This window comes from Cupressus sempervirens, chromosome 2, assembly GCF_028749045.1.
Source record: "Cupressus sempervirens isolate cs-2001-9-10 chromosome 2, ASM2874904v1, whole genome shotgun sequence".
NCBI lineage: Eukaryota > Viridiplantae > Streptophyta > Pinopsida > Cupressales > Cupressaceae > Cupressus > Cupressus sempervirens.
This window is the reverse complement of record NC_143119.1, coordinates 725,431,501-725,453,769: the sequence shown is the minus strand read 5'-3', so window position 1 is coordinate 725,453,769 and position 22,269 is coordinate 725,431,501. Positions and strand designations below refer to the sequence as shown.

Genomic DNA, 22,269 nt, shown 5'->3' with positions numbered 1-22,269 from the left:
GTGAGACCAAATCGGACGCAAAGAATATACTCAAAGCATTCGAGAGCAAATACAAATTGGAAGAGTATGAAGTAGTAAGGCCCATGTTTGATCCAAATGGATATGCCAAAGATGTGCTTCAAATTGGAAGCGTAATCAAACATGTGACAACCATGGAGGATTATTGGGCAGATTGTAAGAATGAATTGGAGAGTCGAGATCGTGCCTTTGCCAGATTTACAATTGATCAGGTAAAGACATATGGTATAAATTTAGATGTGGAAGGGCTGGAAGATGATGGTCAAAATATGAACAATAATGCATATTTGACTAAGTTGAGGAATACTCCCATTTGTTCCGAACCATATGTTGACATAGAAAAAGAATTCAATGCCATGATGGCAAGAATTATCAAAAGGACTGGGAAGTGAGTTGAGTGGACAGCTAAGAAAGGCCGGAGCAAGAGAAAAACTACTCAAGCCTCTCCACCTACAACTACTCCTGCTTCATCTCAAAGTGCCACACCTAGTGCTACTACCACAACTGCTCAACAACCAGCCCAATCCGCAGGAGGAGGTGATCAACCCTCGGAGAAGAATGTTCCAATAGCCCCAACCTGTCAAGGTGGATCACTACCAGTCATTGGAGCTCAAGCTGAAGCTGAAAAGGAACGAAAGAGCAGAAAGATGGAGCTCCTGCTCCAGTCTCATCTCCACATGCCACTCTACCCCCGTCTCCTCAGCCTTCTCCAACCCCATCTCCTCATGGTACCCCTGTCTTATCCCCTCATCATAGCCCTACTCCATCAGTAAGTGCTCCTGTTCTAAAGCCCGCTGGTTCTCCTATTCAAATAGTAGAGATTGGAGATGATAAAAGTAGTAGTAGTGAATCCACTAAGTCTGATGAAGTTGCAAAGAAAACTCAAGAAGAAGAGAAAGCTCCAGGTTCATCTCGACTTCTTTCTCGAGATTCGAAGAACCTCTTTTCTGCAACTACAGTGGCAACAACTCCAGTAAAGAAGAAAATATTCAGCATTGAATCACTTGGAACAGCCTCCAAAGTGATTAGTACAGAGTCTTTGCTGGAGGATACTTTGGAGAAGAAGAGGAAAAGAAAAGATGAAAGTGTTTCCTTAAAGGATGTTATATCTCAAGCGGTGCGCTCAAGATCTGCCATAGTGAAAGCTAAAAAGCAGAAGACCTTGTCAATATTGGGACAAGATCCAGAAATAGGGCACTTAACTATGGAGGTAGCAAAACCAAACAAGTCTGGGAGAATTGAAGATATGACACCAGAGGACTTCACTCTGCATTCAATTGATCTTGGAGAGGCTAGACATGATACAAAAGTAGGCCTATGGAAATCGGGTAATGAGGTGATAGAAGAGCAACTAGAGAACCTCAAGTTGTCAAAGATCAGAATGAAAGCTGAAATAGAAGAGTTAAGAAGGTTTATCAAGCAATTAGTTGTTCCATTGGCAACTATCACCGGTGTGCCTGCTACTGAAAATCCTTCGGCAAAAGAGGTACAAGCTTTCATATCGCAGCTCCAAAAAGATAGGCATTTTGGTCAAATTGGAAAGGAATGGATCGAGAAACTCAATGTAGATGGAGTTTCCCTAATCGACCAAATTGAAAATATTATCCTTCGACTAGAAACTGAAAAGGATAATATTACATCTAACAGTAATATCTTGGTTGGAGAAAGGGCGAGGTGTATAGATTGCATTTCTCTCCTGGAGATGGTTATTCAGATGAAAGCAAAGGATGCAGTTGAAGCAAAGATTCTGAAGAAAGGAAATGAACCCCTGAATGAATGGCTCCAGAGTATGCAATTCAAGCTGGAAATGATTCAAGAAGCTGAGAAGGGACTCAAAGAAATAGGGGACAAAGCAAAGAAGACCCAGGACAGAGCATTTGAGCTCATGCGAGGATTGCACACTGAGTCACAAACCAGTGGGCAAGGGAAATCCTTTATTAATGTAGAAGTGATGAAGAATAATTTCTCTAAGTATTTGAGTAATCTGTCTGGGATAGCTTCAAGCAGTCAAAACAGAGTGACAAAACTGCAAACACTTGGCGGATGCATGCACATGGCTACTAAAGAAGTGACAAGTTAGCTGAATGAAATAAAAGAACTAGCTCTAGAACATTCAAGGTGGCTTTTGAGATTCACCAACGTACAAGTACCCAATCATGAAGAATTGATTCCCATCATGGTGGCTCCTAAAACATATAGGACGAAAATTGAAAAGGGGAAGAAGTCCAAGTGATTCAGATTACCCCCTTTTCATTTTTTGTTGTGAATTTTGAAATCTTTGTTAACGTTTTGATATGATAAATTGGCATCTTGCCATTTGTCATCTAGAGAAGATGAACCGATTAATATTCCTATTGTAACGGTCATCTCTCAAATCCTATATGTATGATATTCAATGATTAATCAAAGGTCGGCAAAATTTTGGTGTGAAGTACTATTTGTTGCAGAGCCAATTGAATGGTATTTTATTTCAATCATTTTCTGCTCCAGTACGTATTGTGATCAGTTAGTATTTCCTTTCTGTTTTACAGAGAACTAAGGAAGAACAAAGTTTCATTCCCCCCGTTTTCCAGAATACAAATGAATGTAATAAGTATTGTTATAATTCATTTGACGAAAGGATTCTGTTAGTTTTTTCCCGACTTATCAGTCTTAGTTTAGATTTGAATTTCAACTTATTCTAGTCTTATGCGAATAGATTTATGGATTCATAAGAGGTGTGGTTATGTGAATCTGTTTCAGTATTTGGAAGTCTTTCTTGCTTGAATTAAGTTCTAGTTAGGCTTAATTTGGGTTGCCTCTTTTGCTCTCGTGTTAAAAGCATACCCTATATTGGTTTTAGGAATAAAACACAATTCCTTGAACATCATTCACACAGGGAGCTGTACCTACCAATTTAGAGAGAAGCCAGTAATCAAAGAATGGCTTTTCAACTGTTGTAAATAGATATTGTTCATCATTCAGGCATTAAGAGTCATATCTTCACAAGAAACAAGAGAAGGACAAATCTGTTTACCAACACAATCAAAACTTAGCTTGAAGTCATGAAACCTCAAATTCTACTAAAATTTGGCATAGGAGGCTAGATCACTGTAATGACCCTGACAGGTTATTGTTTTTTCCAACACCCACAAACTTATTGCTTCAGTGGTTTGACATTTCGTCAAATACTTGGCAAGCAGTAGAACTTTTGGTAGTGTCTCCAGGTTATGACAACAGATCCAGGATGTAGTGAGGTAGTACAACAATGTTCAGTAAATATGATTGCAATCTGCTACTACTGACTCGTCCGTTACATTCATGCCAATTGCAGATTACAATACAACACTGCACTGTAGATTCTTACCTTGCACTATGAGTTTGAGCATGTAACTATTAAATGCCAAAGTGTATAGTCCTCAATAAATTCACCCAATGAGTTAACTATGCAATGAATTGTATTTAAGATAAATCCATTACGAAGTTGAATGGTAACACAAGTATAAAAATCTACTTGAAAGTGAACGACAAAATTTATAGATATCGAGCACCTGGTGATGGATTTAAATCGTCCTTATAATCTACTGGCTTCACTGAATAGCCGATGCCATGTGCCCCTTTAATTAATCTGTCGAATGGTGCAAATTAGAGTTGATAATCTTGATGTCCAACTGCCGCGCAGATTTGTGTCACCATGACTCTGGGTTGGCGCCGTTGAATCCCAATTTTTCGAGCCCGTCCTCCTCCTAACTTCGGCGAAGCAACTGTTGATCAATCTTGATAAAACTTGACTCGAAAATTAATGCTCGGTCTAAGCTCATTGCTGACCGCAAGGGCAAATAATAGTCGATATTTAATATCTGTGATAACTCCATTCCCTGTAGTGATGATAGCAAAATATCGAGAGACCTTAATGCAAATCTGTACCTGCTTATGTCTGGCTCCGCTAACCCCTTCAGTCCGATGCGTTTCGGCTTTCATAAATCGAAAGTCATATATACATATTTCAGACTGCTCCTTCGGTTTTCAAAAATATTTTCCATCTTTTGATTCCATATCTCTGCTGCTACGAATATGCCCTGTGAGACGTGCAGTAATACTCGAATGTAATGCCCGTCTGGAGTGCTTGAGGATTGTGAGATTCTGATTCCACTCTTGCTGCAATTGGGGTTTCTAAATCGAGTCAAAGTAAAGCCTGGAATAGCTGCAGGTCCATGACAGTAATATACTCGACCACTAATATAGCTGTGGAGCGGATGTCCCCAGCTCTAGCCGGCCCGATTGCAGGGATAATGCATTTCAATGCAATCGATGTTCATAAGTGCTTCACCATTGGAGCTTGTTCTTCTATTCCCGATCTATTCTCACTGCGACCTTCTATATAGAATGCTGAAGAAATCTCCTTACTCTTCTTGCCAACAGATCCTGGTAAAAATAATGAACTTCAAACCTTGCAAAGCTTAAATCTTCGAATATCAATCTTCAGAAGGATCCTCCAAATTTGGCCTTAGGCCATAAATTTTGCCCCGATGAAATGACTGTAATGTCACCTCCAATCTGCAATAATTCAGGTGATATCGCACACCCTCAAAATTGCGAACCAATTGAGAGTTATCATTCTCAATGGCCGGTTGTGACAAATGCAGAAACCCTAAGTTCCACAATGCACAAGTGATTGAATCACAATCTGATAACAAGAGAGAAATAAACAACTGCTTGATTTGAATGGAGCCCCGAGGTGCCTATTTATTCTTTTCTCTCCATCTTCTCCAGAGACTTCTAGAACATTTTTGATTTTATCTATTAAGTGACTTTATTAAATATTTTATAATCCAAGTCATTTTATTAAATTAATTAAATAAAAAGTTACCTTTTAATATTTATTTATTTGATAGCTTTATAAATAATTAACTTAATATCACTCATTTATTTAATTAAAATGATTAATTAGTCGTCCTCATAAAATATTCATTATTTTGGACAACCAAGTTAATCGAATTAATTAAATCAGACTGCCTCTGAAAGTGGGGACATGACAGTCCGCCCTTCCTGAAATTGCTTGTCCCCAAGCAATCGCTGAACCTTAAACCAAATCAGTCTACCTGGATCCCAAATGTAAATCTGTACATCATCCCAATCCTCACCATACTCCCGTGGAGAAATCATCAATACCAATAGCTGAGAAACTGTACTGAATATCCAAACAACTGACAACTCTGATGAAATCATCTGGAGACCAACTATAGATGCCGTTAGAAGAAACCATTCTGCGGAACTTAAGCCAACTGAAACATCAACTCTATCAAAACTCAAGTCCCTGTCTAATTGACACCTATACTCAACTGCACTGTGGATATGACAACAGCCATAGGTACCTGAGTCACTGACATCAAATCCACTCTCTGATAAACTGTTCCGGGTGTGTCGATGCTGCAGGTTGTGTAACTTGCAACTACCAATTCTATTTTCAAAAGATGGTACTGTTCTATCCCAGAATGGATGGTAAGAAACTGGAGCCAATCTATACCTGTGTGAAATCAAATCTTCCATCTCTAGGTCAAAAGAAAAATGATGAGCGTACCTCACCGTATAATGCCAGTAGGAACCCCCAAACTCTGCTACTGGCTCATCATCACTGAACTGGAAATCAACAGATGGCTCCAATCTCCGACTTCGAATGTCTGTAAGCTGGTTAGGATCCTGTGCACTCCGCTCAACAAACCCCACCTCGAGATCCCTGTGAGGTAGCATAGTAGAGAGGACCACTATAATTTTCTCAACCAGTCTACAAATAACACTAGTATCTTGGATGAGAACACCTTCTGTCACTTTATGCGAATCCAGATGAACACGTACACTATCCAGCAAATACTCCATGAACGGTTCAGTGCAGTAAAAATTATATGAGGAAGCATCAACATACTCCCCTGCACACCACAACTAATCCTCCTGTAAAGGTGGCATACTCAACTGTACCACACTGTCATCTGTCTGAGAAGAATCAATCTGGAGACTCGACCCTACTAGTATCTCGGACTCATTAGGCCCAACTACTTCCAAATTCTGAACATGTGTGTCAGTCCCAATAACATGTTCCTCAGTAACAACTGCAGGAGTGTACTCACCACCAACCACCTCAATAGACAGATGAACTAGGTCTAGGGCTGGTTTTGACCGCAAATGCTCCAACTCCACGGTCACCTCCTTTAACTGAAACTGTGACTTGTGTAGATCTCGCTGTGTGTTCTCTAAAGCCTCAGTAGTTGCTATGAGCTCCTGGGAAAGCTCACTCACCTCCTCTTCACGATCCAAAAGTGCCTCATAGGCTGTACTCCCCCACTCAACCAGGTGATCACGGTCGGCTACCAATCGTAAGTAATCCTGCTTCAAAATCCGGACAGCTTCATGCATGGCATGAATCTCGGTCAAAGAAAAGTAACCACCGCTGGACTCATCTGTCATAGAAATAGCCCAACTAGTAACGGCCAACAACTGACGAGCAGTATCAAAATGCTCACAAGCGATAGCAATGTCTCGCTCACTAACTTTCAACTGGCTAGTCAAATGATGGCTCTGGCTAAACTGTTTCCTACAAACCTCTTCTAGTGCTCTGTCTAAAGGAGTATCCTCAAGGTTACTGGTTTCTAGAGTATTATCATCCATATCTCACGAATCATCTCCAAATCTCATATCATCATCCAAAGTGTCAAAAACTATAGTACTGCTGTCTAACTCCTCTGTACCCAAAGAAACTGTTAAGGAAGCTAAATCTTCAAAACTGTCCCCTTCATCCTCCTGGATGTCATCAAGGCCAAAATGATCTTGGGACTCATCTGTACACACTGCCGAATATGAAAAATCTTCAACACCTTCTAGCAAGAATGGTCATCTGGATATATGAACCAAGCCCAACACCGGTGTATAAAAACTAATACCAACATCGGATGAGCTGCTGGCACAAGGAAAGACAACACCATGTATTTTGCTAATCAAATCCATGATAGTACCCAAACAATCATTGCTATCATAAAGTGTTCTCCAGTCAACTGAATCCCAAACGTTAATGGAATATTCTCGAATCCATTTCCGTAAACAAGAATCAGCTGGTAATTCAAGCAAACTCCTTACCTGAGTAATGTGACTAATACCAACTAACTCCACATTCCTGTCTGATATTGACCCTATATCCTGAATGCAAGATGAACTCGCAACATTATCAGCAACCACATATGATCCGCCTACTGTAGGAAGCTGAATGTCAGGCGTGCAAGATGAAACTAAGCTCAGCTCCATGCCGTGCTCATGCCCATGTCTCTCCCAGTCCTGTAATGCCAATGGAGTATTTACCAAAGAAGTTTGAGTGTTCTCAAACTCGCGAGAAAGCTTGGCAACTTTCTCCTCCTTCCTCCTCATAGCATCTGAATAGTCTCTGACAAGGCTAAGAAGATGGTCACGATCTGATAGAAGATGTAAATAGCTTAACTTCATTGTTCCCATTCCTTCTCTAATCGCCTGTAAGTCAGTACAAGAAAACTCTATCTGAACTTCCTTATGTCTTCTCTGTAACTGAATCATCTGGATGTGATCCTCTATCATATCTCGCATCCTGTCATGATGAGATAAAGAAGCCACAATACTATCTTCGCTTACCTTTAGCTGGCTAGTCAACTTATGTGAAGTACTACCAGCCTCTACCTCATGTGATGAAGCATCTATCTGTGCCTGGTACTCTCTGTCAGCAAAATCATGAATGCTTAATATCTGCTCATCTCCACCATGCATCTCACCATCAACATCCTCATCATCATTTGAACCCTCTACTCTGTAGTCACTGCCTGTTGGAACCAAACCACCCTGAGTACCTGTGACATCACCCTCTGACGACCTGTATACAATTGTCTCAACTTGAGTATCAAGTTGACCGTTACTATCAATCTGCGTAACATCCATTCCCACTACCTTCTGAAGTATTGTGTGCCCAACATCTTCCTCCAAGCTAGTCTGACTTTTGTCCTCCCTAGATTCGGCTATATGCTGGTCACCAACTGCTGCAAACTCCTTGTAGAGGTTTCTAGATACCTCACTTGTAGAGACCTCTTGTTTCTCTTTCTCTTTGTTCTATGACGTAGTCCTCTTAAACATGGAATCCATCAATTCATTCATCCTTTTCTGACTTTCATCCAACCTTTTCAAACTTTGTTTAAGCTTCTTCATATCCTTGTCCCACTGCTTCTGGGTACTTGAAGTAAACATGATTAACTAACTGATTCAATGTCCAATCTACCCAACAGGATGGCAGGTCAATGGCTCTGATACCACTGTAATGACCCTGACAGGTTATTGTTTTTTCCAACACCCACAAACTTATTGCTTCAGTGGTTTGACATTTCGTCAAATACTTGGCAAGCAGTAGAACTTTTGGTAGTGTCTCCAGGTTATGACAACAGATCCAGGATGTAGTGAGGTAGTACAGCAATGTTCAGTAAATATGATTGCAATCTGCTACTACTGACTCGTTCGTTACATTCATGCCAATTGCAGATTACAATACAACGTTGCACTGTAGATTCTTACCTTGCACTATGAGTTTGAGCATGTAACTATTTAATGGTAAAGTGTATAGTCCTCAATAAATTCACCCAATGAGTTAACTATGCAATGAATTGTATTTAAGATAAATCCATTACGAAGTTGAATGGTAACACAAGTATAAAAATCTACTTGAAAGTGAACGACAGAATTTATAGATATCGAGCACCTGGTGATGGATTTAAATCATCCTTATAATCTGCCTGCTTCACTGAATAGCCAATGCCATGTGCCCCTTTAATTAATCTGCCGAATGGTGCAAATTAGAGTTGATAATCTTGATGTCCAACTGCCACGCGGATTCGTGTCACCATGACTCTGGGTTGGCGCTGTTGAATCCCAATTTTTCGAGCCCGTCCTCCTCCTAACTTCGACGGAGCAACTGTTGATCAATCTTGATAAAACTTGACCCGAAAATTAATGCTCGGTCTAGGCTCGTTGCTGGTCGCAAGGGCAAATAATAGTCGATATTTAATATCTGTGATAACTCCGTTCCCTGTAGTGATGTTAGCAAAATATCGGGAGACCTTAATGCAAATCTGTACCTGCTTATGTCTGGCTCCGCTAACCCCTTCAGTCCGATGCGTTTCGGCTTTCATAAATCGAAAGTCATATATACATATTTCAGACTGCTCCTTCGGTTTTCAAAAATATTTTCCATCTTTTGATTCCATATCTCTGCTGCTACAAATATGCCCTGTGAGACGTGCAGTAATACTCGAATGTAATGCCCGTCTGGAGCGCTTGAGGATTGTGAGATTCTAATTCCACTCTTGCTGCAATTGGGGTTTCTAAATCGAGTCAAAGTAAAGCCTGGAATAGCTGCAGGTCCATGACAGTAATATACCCGACCACTAATATAGCTGTGCAGCGGATGTCCCCAGCTCTAGCCGGCCCGATTGCAAGGATAATGCATTTCAATGCAATCGATGTTCATAAGTGCTTCACCATTGGAGCTCGTTCTTCTATTCCCGATCTATTCTCACTGCAACCTTCTATATAGAATGCTGAAGAAATCTCCTTACTCTTCTTGCCAACAGATCCTGGTAAAAATAATGAACTTCAAACCTTGCAAAGCTTAAATCTTCGAATATCAATCTTCAGAAGGATCCTCCAAATTTGGCCTTAGGCCACAAATTCTGCCCCGATGAAATGACTGTAATGTCACCTCCGATCTGCAATAATTCAGGTGATATCGCACACCCTCAAAATTGCGAACCAATTGAGAGTTATCGTTCTCAATGGCCGGTTGTGACAATTGCAGAAACCCTAAGTTCCACAATGCACAAGTGATTGAATCACAATCTGATAACAAGAGAGAAATAAACAACTGCTTGATTCGAATGGAGCCCCGGGGTGCCTATTTATTCTTTTCTCTCCATCTTCTCCAGAGACTTCTAGAACATTTTTGATTTTATCTATTAAGTGACTTTATTAAATAGTTTATAATCCAAGTCACTTTATTAAATTAATTAAATAAAAAGTTACCTTTTAATATTTATTTATTTGATAACTTTATAAATAATTAACTTAATATCACTTATTTATTTAATTAAAATGATTAATTAGTCGTCCTCATAAAATATTCATTATTTTGGACAACCAAGTTAATCGAATTAATTAAATCAGACTGCCTCCGAAAATGGGGACATGACAATCACCTTCACTATCGTGCATTATCATCTATAGGAAAAATTGTAAAAGGTTTACCTAGTCTCAAAACTAATCACTTAAGAATTTGCAAAGGATGTGCCCTAGGCAAAAACACAAAGCAATCATTTCCTAAAAGTGTTCACAAATCAAAATCCATTTTTGCACTGATTCACATTGACCTTTGTGGTCCTATGTATGTACCTTCTCTTAATGGGTGTCTCTTTTATGTAATTTTTATTGATGACTACTCTAAAAGAACTTGGATCTACTTTCTAAAACAAAAAGAATCAGCTGAAATATTATCAAAATTCAAAGAATTCAAAGCTCTAGTTGAAAATTAGTCAGGACAGAAAATAAAAATACTAAGGTCAAACAATGGAGGTGAATACATCTCCAAAATTTTCAAAAACTTTTGCATTACTGTCAGGATTAAGAGGGAGTTTTTTGTACCATATAACCCTAAACAGAATGGAGTTGCAAAACGTAAAAATAGATCAATTGTTGAATCAGCCAGAGCAATGATCCATGATCAAAATCTTCATACTTCCTTCTGGGCTGAAGCATCTAACACTGCAGTCTACATTCAAAATAGATGTCCACACTCAGTATTAGAGAACACCACTCCTAAAGAAATATTTACGGGTATCAAACCAAATCTAAGTCACCTAAGAATATTTGGATGTCCTATTTATATCCACATTCCTAAAGAGAAAAGAACAAAACTAGAACCATCCGAAAAAAAAGGGATACTCATTGGATACAGTGAAACAACCAAAGGCTACAAGGTTTTTGTTCTGGGTCAAAGAACAATTGAGATTAGTAGAGATGTGAAATTTGAAGATGATATCGCCTTTGATATTTCTAAAAATAGTGATGAATCTCTTACTGAACCTATTCCAAAAGTAGATGAAAATCATCAAGCAGAAATTGAGAGGGAGAATGATATTGAACCATCTTCTACCACTACATCTAATCCAGAAGATTCTGAAAATGTTAACAATAAAAAGAGGCCGCTTTGGGCTAGGAAAATGATAGAAGAAAATCAAGTTGAACCTAATGAAGTGATTCGAGAAAGTAAAGGAACTAGAAATCAGTTGTGCTATGTTGCATTATTAATTGAACTTATAAGAATGGAACCTTCAAATGTTAAAGAAGCAACCTTGGAAATAAGCAATGATTGAAGAATATAATTCCATACTAAAGAATGATGTATGGGATATTGTACTGAGACCTAAAAACAAATCAATTGTTTCCTCTAAATTGTTGTTTAAAATTAAACATGCATCTGATGGCAGCATTGAAAAGTACAAAGCCAAATTTGTAGTACGAGGTTTCTCACAAAAAGAAGGCATCGATTACAAAGAAACATTTGCTCCAGTTGCTAGATACACTTCAGTTAAAACCATCTTGGCTATCGCAGCATCCAAAGGATGGAAAGTTCATCAAATGGATGTCAAAACAACATTCTTAAATGGTAAAATTGAAGAAGAAGTTTATATCGAGCAACTAGAAGGATTCTACACTCATGACAGCAAAACTCACGTTTGTAAACTAAAGAAAGCACTATACGGTCTCAAACAGGCTCCCAAAGCGTGGTATGAAAGGATAGACAACTATCTAATGAAGTTAGGATATTCTAAAAATGAAGTTGATCCTAACTTATACTTCAAAATAGAGGGTGATGATATGATTATTCTTCTGTTATATGTTGATGATTTTTTGATAACAAGTGAAGACCATCTCATAAAAAAATGCAAACAAAAACTCACAACAAAGTTTGATATTACTGATTTAGGTCTTCTACACTACCTCGGATTGGAAGTCTGGCAAAAGGGTAACTACATTTTTCTGAATCAAGGAAAATATACAATTGATATTTTAACAAAATTTGGAATGATGGAATATAAACCAGCTTCTAATCCTATGGAAGTCAATCTACACAAGTTGAAAGATGATATGATCAAATCAGAATCTACAGATCCTACTTACTACAGGCAGATTATCGGATCTTTAATGTATTTAGTGAATACTCGTCCTGACATATGTTATACAACTTATACCTTGAGTCAGTTTATGTGTGCACCAAAGAAGATACATCTACAGGTAGCTAAAAATATTTTGAGATATCTAAAAGACACTATTGGCATGGGAGTCAGATATGATCAAGTAAACATCTACCTTCATGGATATTCTGATTCTGATTGGGCAGGCAGCCTTACTGAACGAAAGAGTACTTTGGGATGTTGCTTCAGTCTAGGATCTGGAATGGTTTTTTGGTTCAGCAGAATACATTGCCTCTTCCTTGGGAGCTAGAGAAGCTATATGGCTACGAAAATTGCTAGTTGATTTGTTCAAAAGACCTTTGAAGCCCACTGTGATTCATTGCGATAATCAAAGTTGTATCAAACTTTCAGCTAATCCAGTTTTCCACAATCGTTCCAAGCATATTGAAATTCCTTATCATTACATTAGAGATATGGTGGATCGAGGAGTCATTCAACTAGAGTACATCAATACTAATGAGCAAACAGTAGATATCTTTACTAAGCCTCTTGCCAAAGTGAAGTTGGAATACTTCAGAGGAAAACTTGGTATGATTAAATTGTAATATTGAATATTGAATTTAAATTTTCAATTTATATGAGTTTATGCTTTTATTGTTGTTTAGTTGCATCAGATATGTAATGAAAGGTGACGATCGTTCATAGACATATATATTCAGAAGGTAATCGTTTGTAAGGTGACGATCTTGCAAATGATAGGCTTGTTATCATGAAAACTCTAGATATTGTTTCAAACAATTAGAGATCATTGATAATGAATGCATTATGATTACTCTAGATATTGTTTCGGACAATTAGAGATCATAATATATGTTATGATGGTGTTCATAGCATGGTGATATTAATTATTTGACTAGTCACTATTTCAAAGTGTTAAGATCAGATAATGTGCTCAAATATTCTATTCTGAAATCTATTAAAAGGTGTATTACTTCTCCCTTGCTAAGAGGGAGTGTTGATGTATAGCATCAGTAGAAGTAATGATCAATTGTGATGTCTTATGTGATTCCTATTCTTCATATATATATATATATATATACATTGTGATAGCTATTATTATTATCGGGGGGCCTTATGATCTGGCGTTGATTGCATAAAGGCTGCCGAAAATATGATGTTGTTTATATAAACTAACTAATGGTTAGTTATGCTTCAGTAGAGGCATGACCCTACATGGCCAAAGGCCACATAAAGTCATGACTCTACGGAGGCATGGCTCTTTACAAATATATATATGCTCAATGCAGATCACTGGAGACAATATCAATACACGGCATTACAAGTCCCAGTGATCTGCATATTTCCTCTGCAGGATATTTCTCAGCGATCTTCATTAACGGATATTCTATCTTCATTGTAGACTAAAGATAAAGACTCAGTGATTACCATTCGAAGAACAAATTCTGCATCTCTGTTTCAGCGATTATTCAACTAAGGATATTCATTATTGTTCATCTCTGTTGCAATAATTTTGTCTATCAGAGATCACTAAAACTAACAAAAATGGCCCATGTCATCATTACGTTCACAAGAACTCTAAATTCAAAGCCAACTTGAGCAGAATAACTTTTTGTTGTCAATCTCCTCGAATGTTGTTGATCCAGAGTTATCCAGTATGAGGCTTGTAGGGTAGCCCAGTTATAATTCCATGTGCAGATTGAGATCAAAATCAATATACCACAATTTAGTTTGGCCTTTTGTTGTTTGCCACATTGTCGGTGGGTAGGTTTTAGAAAACTGAACAGGCTCTGTGTTACTAATCATTCCATGAATCTATAAAGACATGTGCACATGATGTCAATAGACAACACCACCACTTTGGATAGTTTTCATCTGATGGAAAAAGAATTCATATTTGTTGCATTAGGATTTTTATTTCTCGGTAGCTTATAATATTGTTTAGGGTTTTTTAGAGGTCCAAAAGCAGCAAAATATAGGGCCAAATTCCGAACCTGCACCGATTCAATGCAGACTCCGATTTCCAGGATTTCCAGAATATTTCGTACCTGGAATTGGCCTCATATTTGAGCAACTTGGTATAGGAAATATAAATGATCATACTAATGTTTGGTCCTCGAGCATAGCCTCAAACAGCCGGACACTTTGACTAGCATTCCACACATCTCGAGTTCAAACTCAATTCAAATTGCAGAATGGGAGTGGGGCCATCCTAGCAATGCCTAGGGGTTTTAGTTTCTCAACTTGCTGATCAGCACCTTCTGAGTGGTGGATGCCAGGTTGATGGGCTTCCAATTTCACCAGATATCCAAAAATAAAATCTAGATAAATAATTAATCATACTAAGTTTAGAAAATTTTCTGAGTATGGTCTATATAGATATAATTTATATAAAATTTTGGCAACTGCTTTTGCAAAAATTACCAATTGGCAATCTAATAATTGAAGAACTAGTAAACATGGACTCACTAAATTGATATCTATTCTTCTATGCAAGAATCAGAGATAACACACCCCTATAACTAGGTTTCTACATAGGTGAATTCAATTAACGAGCTGCGATTGCAGACAAGTGAATTTAATTTAGGGAAAAATGAAACAAAGTAAGATCAGAACGTACAATACGTGTGCGGGTGGCTTGTTCAGGTTTAAAGAAGATTCCACAAAATTCCCGAATCAGAGCCATGTTGGAATTCATTTCTATGCCTCCCTCAGCATCGCCTGAAGCTCTTTATACAGGTAATTTGTCAGCACATGCTCTGTAATGATGGCCATCATAAATGGTTGAATTGAACTATAGATAAACCTTGGAGATTGCCAGTTCTATTTCTAACTGAAGAAGACTTCCCACTTTTCTTTTTTGCATTGTGTGTAAAAGAGTAACAAGTGTGAAATGAATTCTTAATGCATAAGTCATCACCCTTCTTTGTGATATATCATGAATTAAAAAATTCAATGCAAGATCTAAGGAAAGGAAGGAACTAGAGAATTATGCACCCGAAACAGAATCAAGCCCAGCTGTTGGAAATTCAATCTCCTGACATAGCATGTAACATAATGTGAGCAATTTTCATTATAAGTCTTAGATAATTGACAAAAGTTAGAGCAAACACATGATTAGACATTTTCTATCTTCTCAAATACGTTTAAGCTTACAAAAATTACATACCAGCAATTTTTTTGATTCCTTCAATGCCAATTGTGCTGCTACTTTTACCTATGAAAATGAAGAAGATTTAAGGCAAATTGAAACATACAAGCATTATGTAACAATATGATTTTAGACAGAAATTAATCTACTTTAATTAAGATTGATCAGTGGAATCAAATTTGTGTGTCCATTTTTTATTAATCTTGGGTAAAAGTATAAACAAAGAAGGGCCTGCAGTTCCTTCATAAGAAAATATCTGGGAGAAATATTACCACTTGACCTTTAGAAGCTACTTTCAAGTTCATAATATTGAAATGTTAAGAAGCATCAAGAAAACAGTGTTAAACTAACGTGCATATTAAACAATGTTAAAACCTAGTTTTAGTTGACCACTTGGATGAAACTCAGAAGATTACACAAGCACAATAAATATCTAAAACCGATGCTGAGAAGTTAGAACTATATTGATCATGTCTACTGCTTTCTGAACATATGCACTTTCACTTGTTGAATGCTATCTAAATCAAAAGAAAGTTCATTAAAAAATTCATGTTCCATGATGTTTCTATGCAGGTTACCTTGACAATGGAGGTATCCAATGACAATTTCGTTAAAATTCTGAATGGAGTCATGGAGGTCAAGAGAGCTGAAATCCATTATAGAAAACACTCCCGTTTAACAAATTATATATATCTCCTTCATGACAGGATACATGGAGTTTAATAAGAAATACTCAGTAGAGGCAGACTTCACAGAAAAGTTTACCACTCAGGACAGACTGCTGTTTTGATATACTCATGGTAGGTAGAGAGGCTTATAGAGTAATAGATCTAATACAGAATAGTATGATATAGACAATCTTTTGCAGTGGATAGTCAAAGACCCGTTGTGGTCTATATTCTTTCTGCTGGGACCCTCCGTAGTCTGACATGTACATGATCTAAGCAATGTGATACTGAACAGACAACTGCTATAGTTTTGCATGGTCTGTCATTAACTAGTATAGGAATGTTGTTAACTCATTTTACTTTCTATCTTAAAGACAAGGGGCAAATAAAGCATAGATGGTGCATCATTCTAGAGTAAATTTGTGGGCGAAAGATTATGTGCAATCAGATTTTATTTAGTCTTCTATTGAAGAAATATTCTTTATTTGGTGATATTCAAAAGAAGAGATTGGTCTCTCTTGCTGCATTGGTGCTCAAGTATGGGGATTGGTGTCTGTAATGGCTTTCTGCCTACAAATCATTCAAGTGGTAATCAGTATCTCTAGTGGCTTGGTGCTTACAAATCATTTGAGAGGGAACTGGTGTCTCCTGTATGATGGTGCCTAGGAAGTTAGTTATTGAAGTTTTATATAAGTAATATTTTGTCATGGTTTTTTTCTGAAAGGGGTTTTATGTAAATCTTGTATTCTTCTTCTATTGCATAATTGTTAGATTTTGGATGATTGATATGATTGGAGTTATTAATTTTTTTTAAAGTAAAAGATTGTTTTATACTGATTCACCTGCTTGCCACCCACAAACGCCCTCTCAATATAAATGTGTACTCATCACTGTTTTTGCCAACATCTCAAGTCATACTCCATAACCCTTCAATAAAATGGAGAGATTGATATCTTCAAATTATTTTGTCACAATTACCAACTACTGCCTCCCTGCCAATATTTTTTAAAGTTCAAGGACATCAATGTTTTACAAATCTGCAAAATAAATTCAAAAATTCTTAATAAAAAGTACCACAAGAAATTGTGCATGTAAAAATGGGGCTACAGCTGGAACAAAGGAAGAAAGGAAATCGAATCCAACAAATTGCTTTTAGACTTTCTGGGATCAAAATGAAGTGGCGTAGCTTTTGCAATTTTTATAATTTAACTGTCATGTAAATGTGTACGTAAGTTTTCATTAAAAACTAGTGTGTCACTTGGTCTTTGTATGGTGTATGGCACAAGTATATTCTTCCAGGTGGTCATTTGGTAAAATAATACATATTTCTATTCCACCTAGATTAATCCTATCAAGATAAATCTCTTATCGGGACATTCCTATTTACAATAAATCTAATTGTACACTAATGGAAGTACAATATGGGCAGATCCCTATAACTTTATGGGCCCCCGCCTATACAAAAATGGGCAGATCCCTATAATTTTATGGGCTATGGGCCATCAAAACTTTGGATGGGAGCGAGGCTAGTATTGTCTGAAGAGTTTTCACTAGTCTACTCGTCCGGGGGATGGCCCCTGGTAACGCAAGGAAGACCAATAACCAATGCTGAAATTTTCCATCTAGCAATCATGGAATGTAGGTTTGATAAAGATCCGGAAAACTGGATATAGGGCCCGTGACCATATGACCTAACAGTTAGTTGGGGCCGCCACCACAAGTGCCACATAAACACACCTTTTTGAGCTCCATTCTCATCAATTCTTAGTTTGAGTAAGCGGTAATAGGCGTGGCCGTGTATCCGAATGAATGATAAGGCAAGATGTTTCTTACTAGAGACCATTGCAGAATTCTGGTTAAGAACCCACATTCGCAAGTACCAAGTTTACGAATTCCCTTTTCGAAAGAATGTTATAGATATATTTCTCATTAAGACCAAGCTGCATACCTGCTCAAGCAATTCACCATAGTCACGAGGGAATTCAACCTCGGTCTCAGCAAATGTCCCTGCACCACTGTCAGCACTTGCTTTACGGCTTCTGATATGGAGCTCCAACGGTTTGGGATAATCAAAGCCAACAGAAATTGGGTTCTTGAGAAGGGCTTTACTGTCATGTTGTCTGCAGTGAATTCGATCACCTGGGCTATACTTTTGCACATTAACCTGCACACAGACAGGTAAGAAAGGAATCTTACTAACCCACATAAGTAATGTAAAGCAGTAAAGAAATGCAACATAACAATGGGTAAACCTAAGGTCGACTCCCTAACTAGGAAATCCTAGGGAACGGTTCTAGCAATCAATGAAAACAAGGATTTCGGGTACTCAATGTACTCATATGACCTGCTTAGATAATAAAGTTCCGTCCCCGTATGGATTATGCAGGCATGATACGGTGGATAGTCTCTGTGCGGCCTCCTGTGCTCCTATAAGATGCATTTTCTGAAGCACAGCAGCCAATTATGGGGTACCACATGCGTAATGAAGGTACCCTTTAAAATGAGGACCAGGCAAAGAGTCTATGTTCAAGCACTTCATTGGCTATTAATTTGTTGTTTTCTCAAGATGTTATGGACACCATCAGAAGTTTATCTCATATCTCTGAAGCGACATAATTGTTTTAGGGCGTGATAATTCATCATGCCCGGCAAGGTGTGTCTTGTTTTTTTTTTGTGGAGGACGCTGACATGATGCTTGGTTTTTGCTTCTGGGGATTCTGTTTTTCTATTGCAGTTGATCAGGGGAGCGCTGGCGACGATTTGAGTGGGAAATGAGTGCCCGGGGATCGAACTGACGTGGATCCAACAATTTATTGGTATTCAGCATTGAATCGGGTAAAACCAACACTAATGGGGAGGATTGATTTTTAATGACCTCTCAAAAAATGGGGATTTATTTTTAATGACTTCTATGAGATCTATAATCTAATGCACCAAAGAGTTATAGGGGAAAGTTCTTCTTGTTTGAATGACTACAGTTACTTATTCTTTCAATTATTGTTACTAATAGTTGATCTATTTGTGCAAAAAGTACTATGTTTTTGGTGAGTAGTTGTTTGGGGGTGAAGAGAATGGGCGAATGTTTTAAAAATACATTTTTAGACTGTCTTGCACTCTATGAGTTATATAGAGAGTTGTGTATATGCGAGAAAGCCAAAAGGTTATAGCTTTAAGCTCTTCACTCACCTAAAGGTTCACTGAAAATTTGGCAAATATCGACAAACAAATTATGATTGTAGGTGCGTGAAGTTAACCTGGGCGACCACTAGCTCGTCTCCCCTACTCCTAAAATAATTTCATAATATACTTTGAAAATTTTTGAAGTCTTGTTGAAAGGAAGTAAGTGCAAAATAACATGTCCAAATGTTAAATTTAAATGGAAAATAATACAGAGAAAATTCTTACAAATTTTGAAGCTTATTGCGAACTAGATAAACACATCTGAAACATATTTAAATAAATAAATACATGATATCAAATATAAGTGAGAAAACACTTTGAGAAATAATCTACTACTCCAAAGCCAAACCCAATTGTATTATCAACAACAAACCAACAACAATACAATTTCAAAAGCCAATTGTTTTAAAGAATAATCAGCTTGATCCAGAATAATTCTAACAATGTTTTTCAAATACTTCTCTCTCACAGTTAAGAGATAAGTAATAAAGAGATGTGACCCCTTCAAATTAAACTATAAAAGGGATGTGAGTTTATTTCAAAGAGGGGGAAGAAGAGGAGAAGATAAGAGTTTAAGAAGGATTAATGGAAAATGAAATGAATGAAAAGAAAACAAGGAAGTGACTTTTTCAAAGAGTTCAATGATGAAAGAATGTGACTCTTCAAGATGGTTGTAACTAGCACTTGCACTCGGAGGAGCAAGGGGTACGTCGATAGTGACAAAAAGTGCATGCAGGCCTATATAAGATAGTTTCCTACATATATTCTTTTTGGTATAATATGAAAAGAAATGGGTAGCATACACGATTTATTCTTAAATTCATTTGTCATTCTTATCTATACCATTAGTTTGTCTAGGTAGTAAAGAATTTTTCTATCGCTTCTTTGTAGAAAATTACAAACATTTGGTACAAGTCAAATGCAAGTTATTAATAATATTTTTTACATGTGTTATTTGTTTCTTTGAAGGATAGATGGAATGTCACTTGAAAATAATTGTTGAAACATTTGTCATTTAGTATCCATGACACTAAATATGAAGAATAGAATAGGGGATCCTAACTGGCTAACCATATTTGAAAGCTCACCAATATGTCCTAATATAGAATTACTTAGAAACTATTGCAAAGTTTGTATTGCATTGGGGTACAAGATGGTTTGAATGAATACTTAGTATCTAAGTATTCATACAACTTAATTTTTACTTGTGTTTCTCTTTAAGAAATGAGAATTTGGTCATAACTACCATTTTGGATACATCTTGCAATTATAGCATTCAATGAGACAATATTTTATGTAAACATTTTTGTGAGTATTTAAAGAGAATAATCTATATTCCAACATATGTTGTACATATCATTTACGAAAGTTCCAACTAATATATTAATTATATCAATCCAATATCCTTGATAAAGGGGTGAAGTTTTAATTTTAAAGTGGAGATTAAGTATATGAGAACTACAAAAAAGTGGGATGCAATAGAGATTAGAAGGATGAATATTGTTGAGATTATGGGTGAACATTTAATGGTGTTTGTCACTAGCAAGATGTTTAATTTCTATAATTCTATGAACATTATTCTATGTATGACTTTCTTTCTTATAGTCATAGAACTTTGCTAAGATTTTTTTTTTATTCAATAACTTTTGCACTATATATATTCATTGTTAAGAACATATGCTATCATATTGGCCTTAGAGTATAACTGAGTTCACAACTAGGGGCTCGCACGTGTGACAACTATTCTAGTCATTGTGCCATCGCATCCCTAATTTGACCTCCTAACCTCTCTTGCATCTTTAGCAAAGAAAAACACCATTGGGATAAATTCAGCAAGTTAAACGACACATAACAACACATGTACATTGAAGATATTTCCAAGTTTTAGAGGTCCCAAAATTTTATTAGACAGGGAAGTGGCTCCTACCACCACATAAATGGGTTCACCTTAGTTGTTTTATGCATTGCGAAAAAATGAAACTTACTCATTTATGACAACATTGTCGTCTACAAAATACTAACTAAGCTAGTCACTGGGATGACATATAGCCTCAATGATACCCAACCATGGAAAAATGTAAAATATTAGGTGTAGATGGCATATTGGTAGCATTGTTTGGAGTCACTTATGTGTTCCACATAGTCATTTTTTTTATAACGAACAATGATTGTCTTCGCGTACTCTCTTTATTATCCTAATTCATATTCAAAATGATGTACTTGCCCTTGTACATATACACCCCACATTGGTGCTAACTTCAAAACAATGTCCTTGTCCCTGTTAATATGTCACAAGTCTAGGGCAACATATAATGTTATTATTGTGCAACGTTTCATTATGTTCAAATGAGCCAAATGCTTTTTTTTCATGGATCCAAAGCTTGCTCTTCAATAATATAACAAGTTTTAATTTTCTCTAGACAAACTCACTTATAACCTTCTACCATATCATTAATTTTTTGAAACTTTTAGGTTTTACTATTATTTTGGCTAATGAGTTATTCTAATATTCATAGTAATTTTTGGTTCCCCTTTTTTCATATATATTGACCTACATTTCTCAAGGTATTTGATCATTTTTATTATGTACTTTTATTTTGCTTGATTAAAATCAAATACACTATTCTTATTCTTATTATTTAGATTTCATCTTGTCTTCAACTCAACCTATCTCTTCTTGTAAGAAGAATTTTGTGATACAACATATACATACAAACACCATGATCTTTTAAATTGAAATAAACACCAATTTTAAAAAAATTGAAATAGACAACAAAAAATTATAATTCAATTAATTGAACATAATTAGTAAAGCTAATTATATATTCTTTGATTACACCACTCCAAAGATTCAAAACCCTATAAACATATGGCATAAAAGAAAGATCATGTCCCATACTTAAGTAATATAATTTTTTAAAAAATCTTTGACTAAAAAATTAAAAAGATTAATTTCCTAACAAATATTTACTAAGTGCAATTCAATTTTAAATAGAAACATTTCTCGAAT

General features: G+C 36.7%; 1 protein-coding gene across 1 annotated transcript in view; it reads right to left on the bottom strand.

The window, feature by feature from the left end:
* The window catches only part of LOC149575431 (LOW PSII ACCUMULATION protein (DUF1995)), a 32,585-nt gene extending 13,622 nt beyond the window's left edge, over window positions 1-18,963 (bottom strand). Inside the window, exons 1-5 of the mRNA XM_089815173.1 lie at window positions 18,424-18,963; window positions 18,028-18,243; window positions 15,430-15,477; window positions 15,258-15,297; window positions 14,881-14,981 (exon numbers count right to left, since the gene is read on the bottom strand). Of these exons, the coding sequence (XP_089671299.1) occupies window positions 14,881-14,981; window positions 15,258-15,297; window positions 15,430-15,477; window positions 18,028-18,243; window positions 18,424-18,519 (501 nt within the window). The 5' untranslated portion in view covers window positions 18,520-18,963. The remainder of the gene's footprint in view (window positions 1-14,880; window positions 14,982-15,257; window positions 15,298-15,429; window positions 15,478-18,027; window positions 18,244-18,423) is intronic.
* Between the last annotated feature and the right edge of the window lie 3,306 nt (window positions 18,964-22,269).